Genomic DNA, 14,905 nt, shown 5'->3' with positions numbered 1-14,905 from the left:
TATCCTTTATTTTAGGTATGACAGGTGTGGTTTTTTTAAATTTTTATTATGCCAGATCCTTCCTTGATGGTCAAGTTACGCTTTGTCCTAATTTGATGCTGTTTGGTGCAGCGGTTACGGAGAACATAGATACACGCAATTTTTATATATAGATGATAGTATGAGATAAATGCTAAGCATTTATCCCTTTGCACCTTTAATAGTCTAGCATTTTGGGTGGTGCCGAATTTCAAGTCATGAGGAAAAGAAATTACATCCCAATCAATCAATTTCATTTCTGTCCTTGCCCCCCCCCCCATTCTTTTAACCCCAGAACTCACATGGTCCAGACTCTCCAAGTCTCCTTATTTTCCAGGGACAGTCCCCGTTTTCATCAGAGAAATGTTGGGGGCTAAGGAGTTATGCAAACCCCCCCCCAGCAGCCAAGGAGCTAAGTAACTGTGCAACCTTTAGAAAACATCTGAAGGCAACTCTGCAACGTTTAATGTTTTATTATGTTTTTATGTACATATGTTAGAAGCAGAGTGGCTGGGGCAACCCAGTCAGATGGGTGGGGCATAAATAATAAAATTATGTTTATGTTTATTTTTATTATTATGGAATAGGGTGTCCTATTTTCATCGGAGAATAGAATAGAATTTTATTTACGGCCATAGGCCCATACAAGTAAAAAACACATAGATAACAACTTGTGCAAGTGGGAACAACAGCCGCTAAAACACCACAGTAACAATAAAATACAATAAAATAGAATGGCATACTAAGCCTTAGCTAGCTTGTAGTGCTCCTTGGCGACGCTTTTGGGTAAGGACAGCGACCAGGAACCTTGCCACTTTCAGGGGCGTATGAGTATCCTTATCCTGCAAGATTTGGGCGAGGTGGAATTCTGGTGGGGTGCCCTCTAGTTTCTCTGTGATTGATCCCAGCAAATTTGCCCGTGGCACGTTGAACAAGGGGCAAGCGAACATAATGTGCTGGAGAGACTCCAGTGTCTCCTTATCACATTCGCACATGGCAGAGGCTTGGCCCTTTGAGAATCTGTGTCTCAGGACGTTGGAGGGGAAAACGTTGAACCTCGCTTTGGTGAAGGCCAGTCTATGGACAACAGTCAAAAGGGAGGAGAGGTATGATGGAACGCAGTAAGTTAAGGTGATACCGATGTTCTGGGGCGAACAAACACCTCCCCCCAGCATATAATTTCGCTGTAGATCGATGTCATCCAGTCTTTGGCGGATCAGTCTTTGAGCAGTAATTTGATCTAATTTTAGGGAATCTGAAGGAGATATTCCATAACTCAGGAGTTTAGCATGAATTCTACTAGTCGAAAGGCTAGAGAATTCATCTCGCCATAAGCATTGGACAAGGTAGTGGCTTGGTAATCTATGCCACAATGTTAACCAATAATTGAAGAAATGTTGGAGGGTATGATGGCCCTGCCTCTCCCATTTTTCACCCTCACAACAATTGTGCAACATACCTCAGGCTACAAGACTGTTACAGACCCAGGGAGCTTTGTGACTGAGTGGGGATCTGAATCTGGATGTTGTTGCCCCAGTAAGCTTGTATTTCAATGTGCCTGGTCTCTCTGTATCCCACTTCCAACTTGCCCTGAGAGGCTGTCGATGTGGCGTCACACCAATATGGACTTTGCCTGTGGTTGTTTTTTTTTTGGGGGGGGGGGAACCTGATCCATGCAGAAAGTTGACCAGGAGCCACAAAGAGCTGACAACCCCCCACCCCCACCCCGCCGTGCAGCTTTCCTGCCAAAGATAAATCATCGCTCAAGCCCCTAATAATGATGATAATAGCAACCCTCTGCAGAAGAGTGTAAATCCTATGTAACAAACCTCTGGAAAGAGAAAGGAAAAATAGGATGGGGCGGGGGGGGGGAACCTCAATGCGTCTGCAAACCAGGTAATTTGACATTCTGTTGCTAGCAGCCCTGTTGCAGTATTAATAATCTTTGGGTGTAAAATTACCGCATTTTAAAATTTCATTACATCTTTATGTCACGGGACATAAAGCAGAAGAAAACTTAATTAAATTACCTAAAATTATTGCCTCAGCCACTTGCCAGAAGAGACGGGAATGCACAAGGCGGGATAGCGTGTGCGTTTATAGGAGGCTTGGCTGCAACAGTGTTAAACTGCAAGTTCTAAGATTGTGTTTTTACAGAAAATGTAAAGCCTGCCACAAAGGCCCTATTCACCTCCACAAAGGGGCTCCACCCTGAAACGTGACACCACCCACTTTTTATGGATCAAAACAGACTGCAAAGTAACTGCTAGGCCCCATCAACATCCTAGGTCCAAATAAGTCAGAAGCCAGGCAACTATTTTTATTGTTTAAAAAACACGTATTTATTGGTTTTACTAAAAAAAAAAAACATTTACAAATTTTAACATAAACTGTAAGTTACTTTATAAATTGACTGCCTGTCCTCCCCTTCCATGCTTTATATATTTACCCTTTAAAAATATTTTTAATAAAAGAATTACAACTGTAAAGAAATAAAACTGATACAAAGGGGGGAAGTGAGGGGGAAAAGAACAAAGATGCTTATAAAAAAAAGAAGGAACAAAAATAATATACAAAATGCTATCTAGTATAGTGTTATCTACCTCGAATGCTCCATAGTTTGCCTATACTATTCTATACATCCATTTGGCTAAGGCCAAAGAAAAGAGGCTGTCCCTTTCGGCCAAGCGGGAGGCGGCCTTTTTGTTTTTGGCGGCAGGGGGGCATGGGGGCAGGATGTGGGGCAGGATGGTGAAAAGAAGGTGGTGAACATCCCCATTTCTGAGCGGCAGACGACTCCAGGGGTTCCTGCGCTTAGCCTGGGTTCAGTTTCTGTGGAATGAAGACTGGGGTGTCTTTGGGATATTTGGCTTTGCTTGCACATAGATGCTAGGATGGAGCCTCTATGTCTCCATCTTGGCATGACGGGGCATCCCTCCAGGGAAGTGTGCAGATATTTCCCTTACTAGCTTACTTTTCACAAACCAAAAGACCTATTTCTCTTTTTAACAAAAATATTATTTATTCATGTTTTACAAATTGATTTTTTTTACACATTTTAACATAAACCATAGTGTTATCTACCCTTGAATACCCCATATTTTGCCTATCCTATTCTATACATCCATTTTAACCTATCTAACTAAAAATAGTCCTGCTTGCTGTTTTAAGTCCCAAAAGAGTCAATAAAAAGTGTCCAGTCCTGAAATCCACTGCCAGGTGGAGGGTCGATGTTGCAGATGTCGTCCTCAGGGCGGCTCCTTTCCCGGCTGATGACATTCTTGCGGTGGTCTTCTTTTTTCCGGACGTCTGTTCCCAGGCTCCAGCAGATAGGCCGCCGTTTCCCATCGTGGTTTTGTTCCATGCAGGAAAGAGAGAAAAGAGACTGTGTTAGAAAGGGTATTAAATCTCATGAATGTTAGCCTCTCTAGTTGCCCCCAAAATAATCCCCGCTGCAGGTGAATGAAGAATTAAAAAGGAAGACTTCCAGTTCTACCGCTGGTTGCAGTCAGGTGCACTCTGAGGAACTTGAGCCCTCGGAGCGTCCACTGGGTTAATAGGGGGTAGTGGAAGGTAAGCGCACCCCCAAAGAAAAAGGGCCAAGAGGCAATCCAGGTCCCAAAAAATTGGTGGTGCCTGTAAGGGAACCTTGCACCCCATGCCCACTGAAAGCATCAGAAAGCGAGCGGGGGGGGGGTTCCAGGGCATGGAGACGTGAAAAGAACAACTTACCCAGTGAGAAGCCTCGACTCTGGCGCAGCCGTGACAGCAAAATTTCCCTTATTTACACCTGAACTTTGATTCGGGACGTTTGGGAACAAAGCCTTTTCTTGAGAAAAAAGAAAGCCCCCTCCGCAGTATTCAAAAAGTCGTAAGGACAGTAAATGAACAGGGGAAAATAGATAGAGCAAGCAGAGACTGGGGGAGTTTTAAATTAAAAATGGAAAATCATACAAATGAACGTTGCCGATAAACCAAATGAAATAATTTAAAAGAAAATAACAAAGGAAAAAAGTTGGAAGCCATCGTTATTGCGGCAAGATTAACGAGTATACAAACAAATTGAACCCAGAGAATGGAGATACCTGTAGAGTGGAATTATGAAATTAAGGAAAGAAAAGAGAAAAAGCTAAGGAAAGGAGCTCCGCGGAGAGCAAATGGCAAATAGTGGAGGGGAAGAGAAGAAAGGAGTGAACAGAAAAGAATAGAGAGGCACTAAAATGGCGGATACCCCACATTAGAAGTGACTAAGCGACAAAGAAGTAGGAAGTAAGAAGGAAGTAGAACAAAGAGAAATACGCAAAAAAGAAAACAGCATTGGAGCATAGTGCAAGATACAACAACACCTAGTGGGGACTTTAAGGAAAGACACATACAGAATTGAAAGCTTCACCTCCCAAAGCAGCAGCGCCGAGTGGATGAAAGGAGCGCTACAGCAGTGCTGGGTAAAAAGTCACCAGAGAATGAGGAGAAGCTCTACGGCAGGCCATAAAATGGATCTGAAAGAACTTATTTTGAGTTTAAAAGAGGATATGGGGGAAGTAAGAAAAGACCTTGCAGAAATTTAAAAAAAGAGATAAATGAGAGAATAAAGAGTTTGGAACAAAAAGTGGAGAGACTTGAAGAAAAAATGGATTTGAATGAAAAAGAAAAAGGAGAATTAAAACAACATCTGAAGGAAATAGAGATGAAAAATATAGAGACAAATGGCAATAACAACAGAAATCAAATCCACAGCAGATAACAGCACTAAAAAATTAATGAAAGAAAAAAGAGAAGGGAGAACAGAACTGGCCAAAATAGGAGAGATGAAAATATGTAGGGTGACACAAGAAGCTGAAAGCGACGCTCTTGCTATGATGCAAATGCAACTTAGAGATAAGATATTGAGATTGAGAAACATCCCTGCAAAAGAGAATGAAGACACAGCCAAAATGATAAGAATTAGCAAAATGGCTGGAGGTGGAAGAGATGGAGATAGAAGAACGCATGGAAAAAGCCTTCAGAGTGAACTCAAGGAAAGCAAGAGCTAACAACTATGGCAATAGATGCTGAAAAGGCTTTCAATAACATATCCTGGCTGTTTTTGGCTAAATTATTGGAAGAATTGGGTATTGGGGGAAAAATTCAAAGAGCAATTAGAACTATTTATCAAAATCAAAGGGCAAAATTAATCATAAATGGAATAACGACACGGGATATAAAAATATCTAAGGGCACAAGGCAGGGTTGTCCCTGTCACCAACATTATTTATAATAGTATTGGAAGTATTATTGAATAACATCAGAAATAATGAGGGCATCAAAGGTATTGTGATAGGGAAAAAGAGATACAAGACAAGAGCTTTTGCAGATAATGTAATTGTCACCATGGAAGATCAATTGAATAGTATCCCCAAAGCATTAGAAACAATAAAGGAATTTGGAAAATTGGCCAGATTTAAGATTAATTATAAACAAGCATCTTTGTTAAAAATATGGAATTAGAACGAAAAGAACAATTACAATTACTAACAGGAATAGAAATTAAAAAGAAAATGAAGTACCTAGGAATCCATATGACAACAAAAAATATAGATTTATATCAAGAAAATTATGAAAAAAGTGGAAGGAAATAAAAACAAAATTAGCAAATTGGTCAAAATTAAAACTATCCCTATTAGGAAGAATATCTGTTATCAAGATGTGTATCCTGCCACAAATGATTTTTCTTTTTCAAAGCTTGCCAATATTGGGTGGGGCAAAATGCTTCAAAGAATGGAGAAGGGATTTGTCAAAGTTTGTTTGGAATGGGAAAAGACCAAGAATAATATATATATATATATTCGAAGGAGCGGGGCTAAGCTTTGGTTGGCACAAATATTTGATAGATGATAAACTAAAGATGGACTTCCGGTGTGAGCGCCATTCCGTGCAGTCGTGAGCTGTTTCGGTTCCGAGACAGCTCCGGTGTTTTCGGGGATTGGAGCGACCGCAACCGCACTGCCGGCTCCGTTAAACCTCGGGAGGAGCATCCCGAGGACTTGGGTTCTAGCGGGCGCCAGACGTACCGACCTTGCTCTCGATCAACCCTTGTAAAAGGGAGGCTTGAGTGAGCGAGGCTCCGGTACGGCGCTGAAGAGCCATCGCTAACCGAAGACACGAAGCAGCGGATACTGCCGGATTTTGAGCACTCCGCTTTTCTTCAATCTGGACTCAAAACAAGGACTCTGTAAGTACGGAGCTTAATTTGAACCTAAAGTGTGAAATTTGGCTTGCGGAGAGATTTAAAATGAGGAAGTCTGTCTCTCTCTGACAGCGGCAAGATCAAAGTAACGTCAAAGGAGCTGGAGCTGCTTAAGATTTGCTTTAAAGTTTAGCGCTGATTGTAGAGACTGTTGAAACCCTGGTTTGGGGAAAGGCTGTGACATTTTATTGCTTTCTTTCTGTGGATTTATAATTTTACAAGAAGACACCGCTCACCCTCTGGATTAAGGAGTCCGGGTCAGTTAGCGGGCGGCGGATACATTGTATTATATTGCTTCCGACTTATGTTTCCAACTGGATACTTTTGGTTTCCTGCTACTTTTTAACTTGGAACTGCTTAACTTGCACTACAATTTGGATTTTAAGTAACAACTGACTTGGATTGTTTTGGTTTGGCTACTTTTCTTGACTTTGGAAGACTTTTCAGAACTTTTTGAACTTTAAGTGCCTAAGACTGTTGTGAGACTGTGGAGCTGGAATTGCAAGGGGACTCTTGTTTTAAAGGAAGTTGCTGGGTCTGCTCTGCTCTTTGTTCTCTGACCCTGTCTTGTGGCCACCTGGTGTTTACTTTTAGGATTGTTTTGGGTCTGGTTCACTGTGACTCATTGAGACTGAGGTGACCTTGAGTTCCCAGCTGCAGAGTGTTGTGGAAATGCAAGAGATAACTCCGACTACAAGGGCAAGAACAAAAAAAGAGGAGCAAAAGAAAGAAATCAAGAGAAAAGCCTCTGTCACAAAAAGTATTGAAGAGCAAATGCTTGCTGCTATTGAAAAAGTCAATGCCAATCTGCAGGCTGTTGCAGAGAAATTACAAAGTGATATTAAAGAATCATCAGACAGATTGGACAATTCAATCCGAGCCATTGATAAGACGTTGAAAGAGAACACGGCGGTGATTGATGGGATTGGGAAAGAAGGTAAAGTCCTCAAAAAAAGAATCAGAGGAATTTAAAGAAAAAATTAAGATTGTGGAACATAAAATTGAAAGTGTGGACCCAGAAAAAATTCAGAGGCTTGAATCTCAACAAAGAGACGTGCAAGAATCTCTTGCTTTTCTGCAACTGAAGGAGAGAGAGACGAACCTAAGATTGAGACATCTTCCCGAGCTGGAGCAAGATAGTTTGAAGGATTATATAATTAAAGAATTTTCTGCATTCTGGGAGCTGGAAAAAAATGATTTGGCAGCATTTATTGTGAAGGCCTATAGATTTGGAGCTAAAGGAAAGAAGAGCCCAAAGATAGTGAATGACTGTATGGTTGTGTTCCAGAATAGACAGCAGAGAGACCAGATACTTGATTTTCATTATAAGAAGAACCTCGTGGTTCAACAGAAATCTGCTATCATCTATAAGGACATCCCACATTATTTTCTGAATTTGAGATTTAATTACAACGATTTATCAACTGAATTGCGCGCAAGAAGGATCCCCTTCAGCTGGGAATTTCCTGAAGGCCTAACTTTTAAGTATAAAGAAAGGAGAGTGAGAATTAGATCATTTGAAGACAAGAAGAAATTTTTGGATAAATACTCAGCAGACTTCAGAGGATCCTCATTGGATGCTGCAAGATTGGACCCAGCTGGACTAGGGGGATCAGGCCCAGGAGAAGAAGAAGAGGAAGGAGAATCAGAAGGAGCAATGGGAGACTCTGGGAAGTAAAATGGCGTTGAAAGTGTTGACGTGGAATGTTCACGGTTTGAACCAGAGGCCAAAGAGACACAGAGTATGCCACGCATTAGAAAGGAAGAATTTGGACTTAATCTGCTTACAGGAGACCCATGTAATCCGGCACCACAGAAGGATTTTACAGAATAAAAAATTAGGCCAAGAATTTATATCACTGGACAAAGTCAAGAAGAGAGGAGTTGTGATTTATGCAAAAGAGAAATATAATCCAAGACAGTTGTTCAAGGATGAAGAAGGGAGATATATTGCAATTGAAATTAAGGTACAAGGCGACAAATATTTGATTCTGGGACTTTATGCACCAAATGATGGAAAGTCAATTTTTTTATAAAAAGATCCATGACATGCTTTTGGACTATTTGGACTATAATATTGTTTGCCTCGGAGACTTTAATGGGACAGTTTCTACTTTGATGGATAGATCACAAAGGACTAAAATTACAAATGAAGGGAAACTGCCCAAAGCTTTCTTTGATATGGTAGATAATTTGGACTTGATAGATGCATGGAGACTGAAGAATCCAACAGAAACTGAGGCAACGTATTTTTCAGAACCACAGAGTCATGGTCAACGTTAGATCATATCTGGATTTCTAGAGCATTGGCACCTAAAATACAGAAGGCAGAGATCTGTCCAAAGACTTGTTCAGGTCATAATGCGGTACAATTGGACTTAAAACTTCTCCAAGGATTCCTTCAGATGGAGAATGGATGATGCGTTGCTGAGAAATCCCAAGGTAGTGGAAGAAGCCGCAAAGAAGATGAGAGAGTATTTTCAGATAAATTTGAACACAGAAGTAGAGAAAAGAATTGTTTGGGACCAGTGGCGGAGTAAGGCTCCGCGGTACCCGGGGCGGCAAAGGAAACGCCCCAGGGGCGGGGCGTCGTGACATCACATTGTGACGTCATGACGCTCCGCCCCCAGGGCGTTTCCGGGAGTGCCGGCGCCGCTTCTGCAGCCCTCTTTTAAGCCGAAGAGCTCGCTTTTAAGCTCTCCGGCTCAAAAGGAGGCTGTGGAAGCGGCGATCCGATGACAGAGTGCGCCTGCGCGTGCAGGCGCACTCCGTCGTCGGGCCGTGCGCTGCCGCTCCCAGGGTGACGGAGGGAGCGGCAGCGCGTGGGAATGGTGGGAGGGGCTGCCTCTTGTCACCCCCACGTGCCGCCGTTCGCTCCGTTGCCCCAGGAGCAGCAGCACCGCACACACCGTGCGCTGCTGCTCCCGGGGGGGCGGAGCGAGTGCCGGCGCGTGGGGGTGACAAGCGACGGCCGCTCCTGCCACTCCCCACGCTGCCGGTCACCTCGGGAGCAGCAGCGCTGCACGGACGGGGTGCTCGCTCGGCCGTGCGCTGTTGCTCCTTGGGTGACGGAGGGAGCGGCAGTGCTTGGGAATGGTGGGAGGGGCTGCCGCTTGTCACCCCCACGCGCCGCCGCTCGCTCCGTCGCCCCGGGAGCAACAGCGCACGGCCGAGGGAGCACCCCGTCCGTGCAGCGTTGCTGCTCCCAGGGTGACCGCCGTTGCCTGGGCAGTGGCGGGAGGGGCGCCGCTTGTCACCCCCACCCGCTGCTTGTCGCCCCCACCCGCCGCTTGTTACACCTGTCGCCCGGGGGCGTACCGCCCCCACCGCACCCCCCTAGCGACGCCCCTGTTTGGGACGCAAGTAAGGCGGTGATGAGAGGGTTCCTTATAAGGGAAAAAGCTAAAAAGAAGAAGGAACAAAATCTGGAAAAAGAAAGATTGTTGGACCAAATAAAAGAGAAAGAGAAGAAGCTAAGAGGTCACCTGAAAAAATCAACAAATACAGAAAGAAATAAAGATCTTGCAGTCCCAATATGCGAAAATATTAAATCAAGAAATTGAATGGAAAATTAGGCTGATGAAACAGAAAACTTTTGATTCGGCTAACAATTGTGGGAAAATGTTGGCTTGGCAGTTAAAGAAGAGACAGAAACTGAACACCATCACCAATTTAAAGATTAAAGATAAGAATGTGGAGAATCCTGAGGAGATTAGAAAATGTTTTCAGAAATTTTATAAGCAATTGTACAAAGAAGGGAAAGTAGAGGAGAAAGATATCAAACACTTCTTGGAAAAGAATGGATTACATAAAGTCCCAGAAGAGAAAGCAACAATACTCAACCACCCGATTACTATCGAAGAGATGGAGGATGCAATTAATAAGATGCAGATTGGAAAGGCCCCAGGACCTGATGGTTTGACAGCAAAGTATTCTAAGTCCTTAAAAGATTGGTTGATCCAGCCGTTGAAGGATGTATGTAATGGACTGTTGGAGGGAGGTAGGGCACCAGACTCATGGAAAGAAGCGTATATCACATTAATTTTGAAGCCAGATTCAGAAAAAACATTAATGAAGAATTACCGACCAATATCACTTTTGAATGTAGATTACAAAATCTTTGCAAATGTCATGGCCACGAGGCTGAAAAGAGTGTTGAAGGAATATATCCACAAGGACCAAGCAGGTTTTTTACCTGGAAGACATATGAATAGTAATACAAGGAATATTGTGGATATATTGGAAATATTGGAAAAGAAGATAAATACAGAAGCAGCACTGATGTTTATTGATGCGGAGAAGGCCTTTGACAATATCTCTTGGAGTTTTATGAAGAAAACTTTAGAAAAGATGGAGGTCGGCCAAAGATTTTTGAATGGCATAAATGCCATTTATAAAGAACAAAAAGCAAAAATTATAATAAATAATGTGATATCCTAAGAAATCAGAATTGAAAAAGGAACGAGACAAGGTTGCCCTATCTCACCTCTACTTTTTATAACGGTCCTGGAGGTCCTTTTGAACATGATTAGAATGGACAAGCAGATAAAAGGAATAAGGGTGGGAGAGAAAGAATACAAATTGAGAGCCTTTGCCGACAACTTCGTTGTATCCCTACAAGATCCTGAAATTAGTGTGCCTAAAGCCTTAGAGATAATCGATTTATTTGGACAAGTAGCTGGATTTAAGTTAAATAAAGCCAAAACTAAAGTGTTGACAAAAAATATGGTACCTATGCAGGTACAGAAATTGCAAGATCAAACTGGACTTAATTTTGTTAATAAGGTAAAATATCTGGGAGTCAATTTAACTCCTAAGAATCTAAACCTGTTCAAGGACAATTATGAGAAATTGTGGAATGAGATAAAAAGAGACTTGAATATATGGACAAGATTAAAGCTTTCTTTGATGGGCAGAATAGCAGCTATAAAAATGAATGTATTGCCAAAGATGTTGTTTCTGTTCCAAGTACTTCCGATTATAGATAAGCTGGACTGTTTCAGAAGATGGCAAAAGGACTGGCAGGGGAAGAAACCCAGAATAAAATATAACATTTTGACTGATTCTAAAGAAAGAGGTGGATTCTCACTGCCAGACCTAAGAATTTACTTTGAAGCGGCAGCCTTCTGCTGGTTAAAAGATTGGTTCAAGTTCATCTATATTTTTTCTCTATATTTAAGTTTTGTATGTCAAAGATTTTTAAAGTTTTTCTTTATTTTATTTTATTTTTTCTCTTCTCTTCTTTCTTTTTTTGTCAAATGATAATTTGTACAAATTGTGTAACTCTTAAAACGCAATAAGTTTATTTTTAAATTAAAAAATTAAAAAAAGAATTAAAAAAGAAAGAGGCGTTTTGTAACAAAGAAATGGAAGAAAGTTGCTGCTGGGGGGTTGCCTCCCCCCCTCACTTAAGAGGATGGGAGAGAGGCCTGCAAGGAACCGGACCCTGGGCGTACTCCAGCGACTGGGGGAGCTCAAAGGTTAAATCGTCCCTTTGGGGGCGGCACTTAGGGGGTGGGGACCAGATCGTAGGCAAGCCCCCTTGTGTTAACATGACTGTTTCTAAAGGGATGGGGTTTTTAACTTGGGTGGATTCTGTTTGATTTGCAGGGTGGGGTTGTTTTAAATAGTTTTTTAAATGTGGTATGTTGATTTAGATTTTGTGTTTGTGGGCTGGAGTGTTGTTTTGGGGCTTTTGTATTGTTTATCAGTGTACATACATTAGTCTTGTGGCTATTTTTATTATGTTTTTAATTATTTTCATTTATATTAAGTTCTTATATTTTTATTATGAATTTTGTGAAGTGATTTTTTAAATCTTTTTTAACTTGGTGTTGTGAACCACCCTGATATTCAAAAGGAATCAATAAAATCAACAATTGAAAACAACATCAACAAAAAACGCAACAACAACAACAACAACAACAACAACAACAACAACAACAACAACGAAAAGGATTCCTACCGCTATGTCCGGAGGGTCTTGAGGGCAGCACCACTCCTCTTGGTCGATCCTGGTGGCGTTGATGTTCCTGGCGCTGGTCTAGACTGGATCCCGCGGAGAGCAGAAGATGGTATCTCTGCAGCACAACTCTGATGTTCACGTTGCCTTGGCCTGGCGCTACTGCGGATGTTCTGTCAGGAGGAGAAAGGGGCTCCTTGAGAAACGTCCCATCTAAACAGCCCACCAGACTTCCAAATAGCCCACCAGACGCCTCACTCACCTGGCATGCAGCTCAGGAAGTCCTGCGGGTAAGGTTCCCTGTGACCACAGCGGAGCAGCCTCCTCACAAGGCGCTGGACCCTGCCTTTCTGCCGATGTTCCAAGGCCCGCTGCATGATGTTCAGGCAGCTCCTCCCTGTCCGCCTGAGCCCTTCTTCCTCGTGCTGCTGCATCTCTTCCAGCCCTGAGTGGCAAGGGAGAAAGGTTGAGCAAGGAATCAGCTCTTCACAAGACAAATACTTGCAATGCACCCCCACCGGAGCTTCTCCCAAGACCAGGGTTTGGGGTAGGGGAGTATTTGTGTGTGAGAGGGCAGTGCAGACACATTCCAATCCTTTCTACACGTTCATCTTGTGGCAGCTCTGTCTGCACATACACCTGGGAATCTGCCTTCCCCTAAAGCCCTTTCTCAGCAGAAGTACCCCTCCCTGCCCTCCGTACATCTCACTTACATGTACCATAGGATGCCATGTCTTCGGTCTGGATGAAACTTGCATCCCGGAAAGCCAGGTGACCTAGAGAGACAGGGCAAGAAAAGGGACGTCATCTCGGTGCAAAGCAAGCGGAGACAGAGGCAGCACGGCTGGAGGACAGGTATGCTCTGATGTGTCTAGAGGCCTCCACCCTCGCGGAGCACTCAGAGCAAGATCTGGGCGCAGATGGACCCCTACCTAGCAGGTGGCCTGGGGACATGCCCATCCTCCCTGCCATCATTACCAAGACGTTCCTGTCCATCCCTACCAGGGAAGGATGTTGCTTGACTTACCCAGAAGCAGAGCTGCCACCCTGGAGACGGCTGGCAGCCTGTTGGCCGACGGCTTGGTACATGTCAAGGCAGCACTCCGAAGGATGTTCTTGCTGAAGGTCTTGCTCTGTTGGCAAAGACAAAGGAGAGGTGGCATCAGACAGGCTTGAGAGTGTGGCAAAAGAGCCTTGCACCCCTAAAGACATCCCTGGGCAAAGCTGCCAATGAAGCAGAGGGACCTTACCAGATGCTTGGCAGCCTGGTGGAGTGCAAAGTGGAGGCTAAATTTGTTGGGATGGGCCCACCACTTGACTTTTGGGGCTAGATGGGAAAGAGCCCTCCTTGCGGCCTGCAACACAAGAAGAGAAGAGGGTTAGAAATTGCCCTAATTTTTTTTGGGAAGCCTACTGCATAAGTCTACCTCCTTGGCCCTCACCTTGGCCACCTCATCCTCGTCTTCCAGGTGAATGAGGACGATGACCAGTTCATTAATGGCTTCTTCTTCTTCTGTTGTTGTTGTTACGGGAAGCCTTTGGTCTCTGGCCCAGGCCCGAAGCAGCCCCAGATGTTGAATGGCTGATGCCCGGACAGAGTCATCCTCCTGTAGGCAGAAAACATCAGAGGTAGTGTTTCTCATCAGAGTAGTTTCCTTTCTCCTGTCCACCGGGTTGTTTTGAGGCTGCTCAACCCCCTATCCTCCTCGTGGGGAAGACTGGGGGCAGGGGGGACTCTCCCCATGTGTTTTCCAGATGCTCCCCCTGTCTTTCCCCTGTGTGTGATGTCATGTGTTCCGTAATACTCACATGGGCAGCCAGACCGCAGTAGGTTGCTGCCAGCATCTTCAGCTCTTCCTCTCCCAGCTCCCTGGAGAGATAGGCTTGGTCTACCAGGTTCATCAGGTCTGGGAGGACATCGGCTTCTGCACAAGGGAGGGAATCCAGCAGCAACAGCCGCAGAAGCGAAGGGTCCTACACAAAAGAGAGAATCTTTTCAAAGGTCTGAAAGGCCTTTAAGCACTGGCCCTGCAGCATTCTGTCAGCAAAAGAGTGCTGGGCCATGATTAGAAACAGGATCTGTACCCCCCCTCCCTCCCTCCCTCCCTCTGAGCATCACTTGCCATGTCCGAGTCCAGAAGCAGGGATATTCCTCTGGCGCTGAGCTTCCGGACTTGCAGGTGGTCATGTTTCATCCAGGTGAGGAGCTGCTCCAGTGTTTCTTCACAGGGATAGACCTGCAGACGGCAGCTGAGCAGCTAAAGAGGCCCAAAGAGAAAGAAACTCTTCAGTGATGAGGCAGCTGCAAGGTCCAAATTCTGAGGAAGGCTGGTTGGGGAACCAAGGACACAAAGGGAGCCGAAGAACACAAAGCCCAACACTCGGCAGAAACCAAGCCAGGGCCTCCTTGCTGCACCCGTTTCCTCCCGTGTCAGTCCCCCTCACCTCGATGTAGATAGCTGCCGCTACTTGTGGCACTCCGGCAAACTCCTGGTCCTCGAGAGCAGCGGTGATGTTTTGCACCATGGGAGGGATCCACCAGCGGCGCTTTCCGACAGCTCTGAAATGGAGAACCAGGTCTTGCTAAGGAAGGGAGAGACACCGCAGGAAGCAAACAGGGGCACAGTCCGATCCCGTGCCTTGAGCTCTGTTTGCCAGACCATTGGGGAAGGTCACCGTGTTCTTCCTCTTACCTCACC

The 14,905-nt window shown here is 44.3% G+C and overlaps 1 protein-coding gene across 1 annotated transcript; it reads right to left on the bottom strand.

The window, feature by feature from the left end:
• Window positions 1-12,226: 12,226 nt before the first annotated feature.
• On the bottom strand, window positions 12,227-14,108 carry LOC117050892. The gene is made up of 6 exons (XM_033156826.1): window positions 14,016-14,108; window positions 13,649-13,813; window positions 13,457-13,561; window positions 13,234-13,339; window positions 12,469-12,651; window positions 12,227-12,379 (listed from the first exon to the last, which is right to left on the bottom strand). The coding sequence occupies exons 1-6, from the start codon at window positions 14,106-14,108 to the stop codon at window positions 12,366-12,368; spliced, it is 666 nt and encodes a 221-aa protein (XP_033012717.1). The 3' UTR covers window positions 12,227-12,365.
• Between the last annotated feature and the right edge of the window lie 797 nt (window positions 14,109-14,905).

The sequence above is a fragment of the Lacerta agilis genome, chromosome 8 (genome assembly GCF_009819535.1).
Source record: "Lacerta agilis isolate rLacAgi1 chromosome 8, rLacAgi1.pri, whole genome shotgun sequence".
In the NCBI taxonomy this organism is placed as follows: domain Eukaryota; kingdom Metazoa; phylum Chordata; class Lepidosauria; order Squamata; family Lacertidae; genus Lacerta; species Lacerta agilis.
Note: the sequence above shows the minus strand (reverse complement) of the source record. Positions and strands in the feature narration are given on the sequence as shown.

Coding starts and splice junctions, on each gene's coding strand:
- LOC117050892 (XM_033156826.1), bottom strand. CDS start 14,108: ATGAACCTGGTAGACCAAGCCTATCTCTCCAGGGAGCTGGGAGAGGAA. Junction 13,814..14,015: donor ACTGCGGTCTGGCTGCCCAT/GTGAGTATTACG, acceptor TTCTGCCTACAG/GAGGATGACTCTGTCCGGGC. Junction 13,340..13,456: donor ACCAGGCTGCCAAGCATCTG/GTAAGGTCCCTC, acceptor CTTTGCCAACAG/AGCAAGACCTTCAGCAAGAA.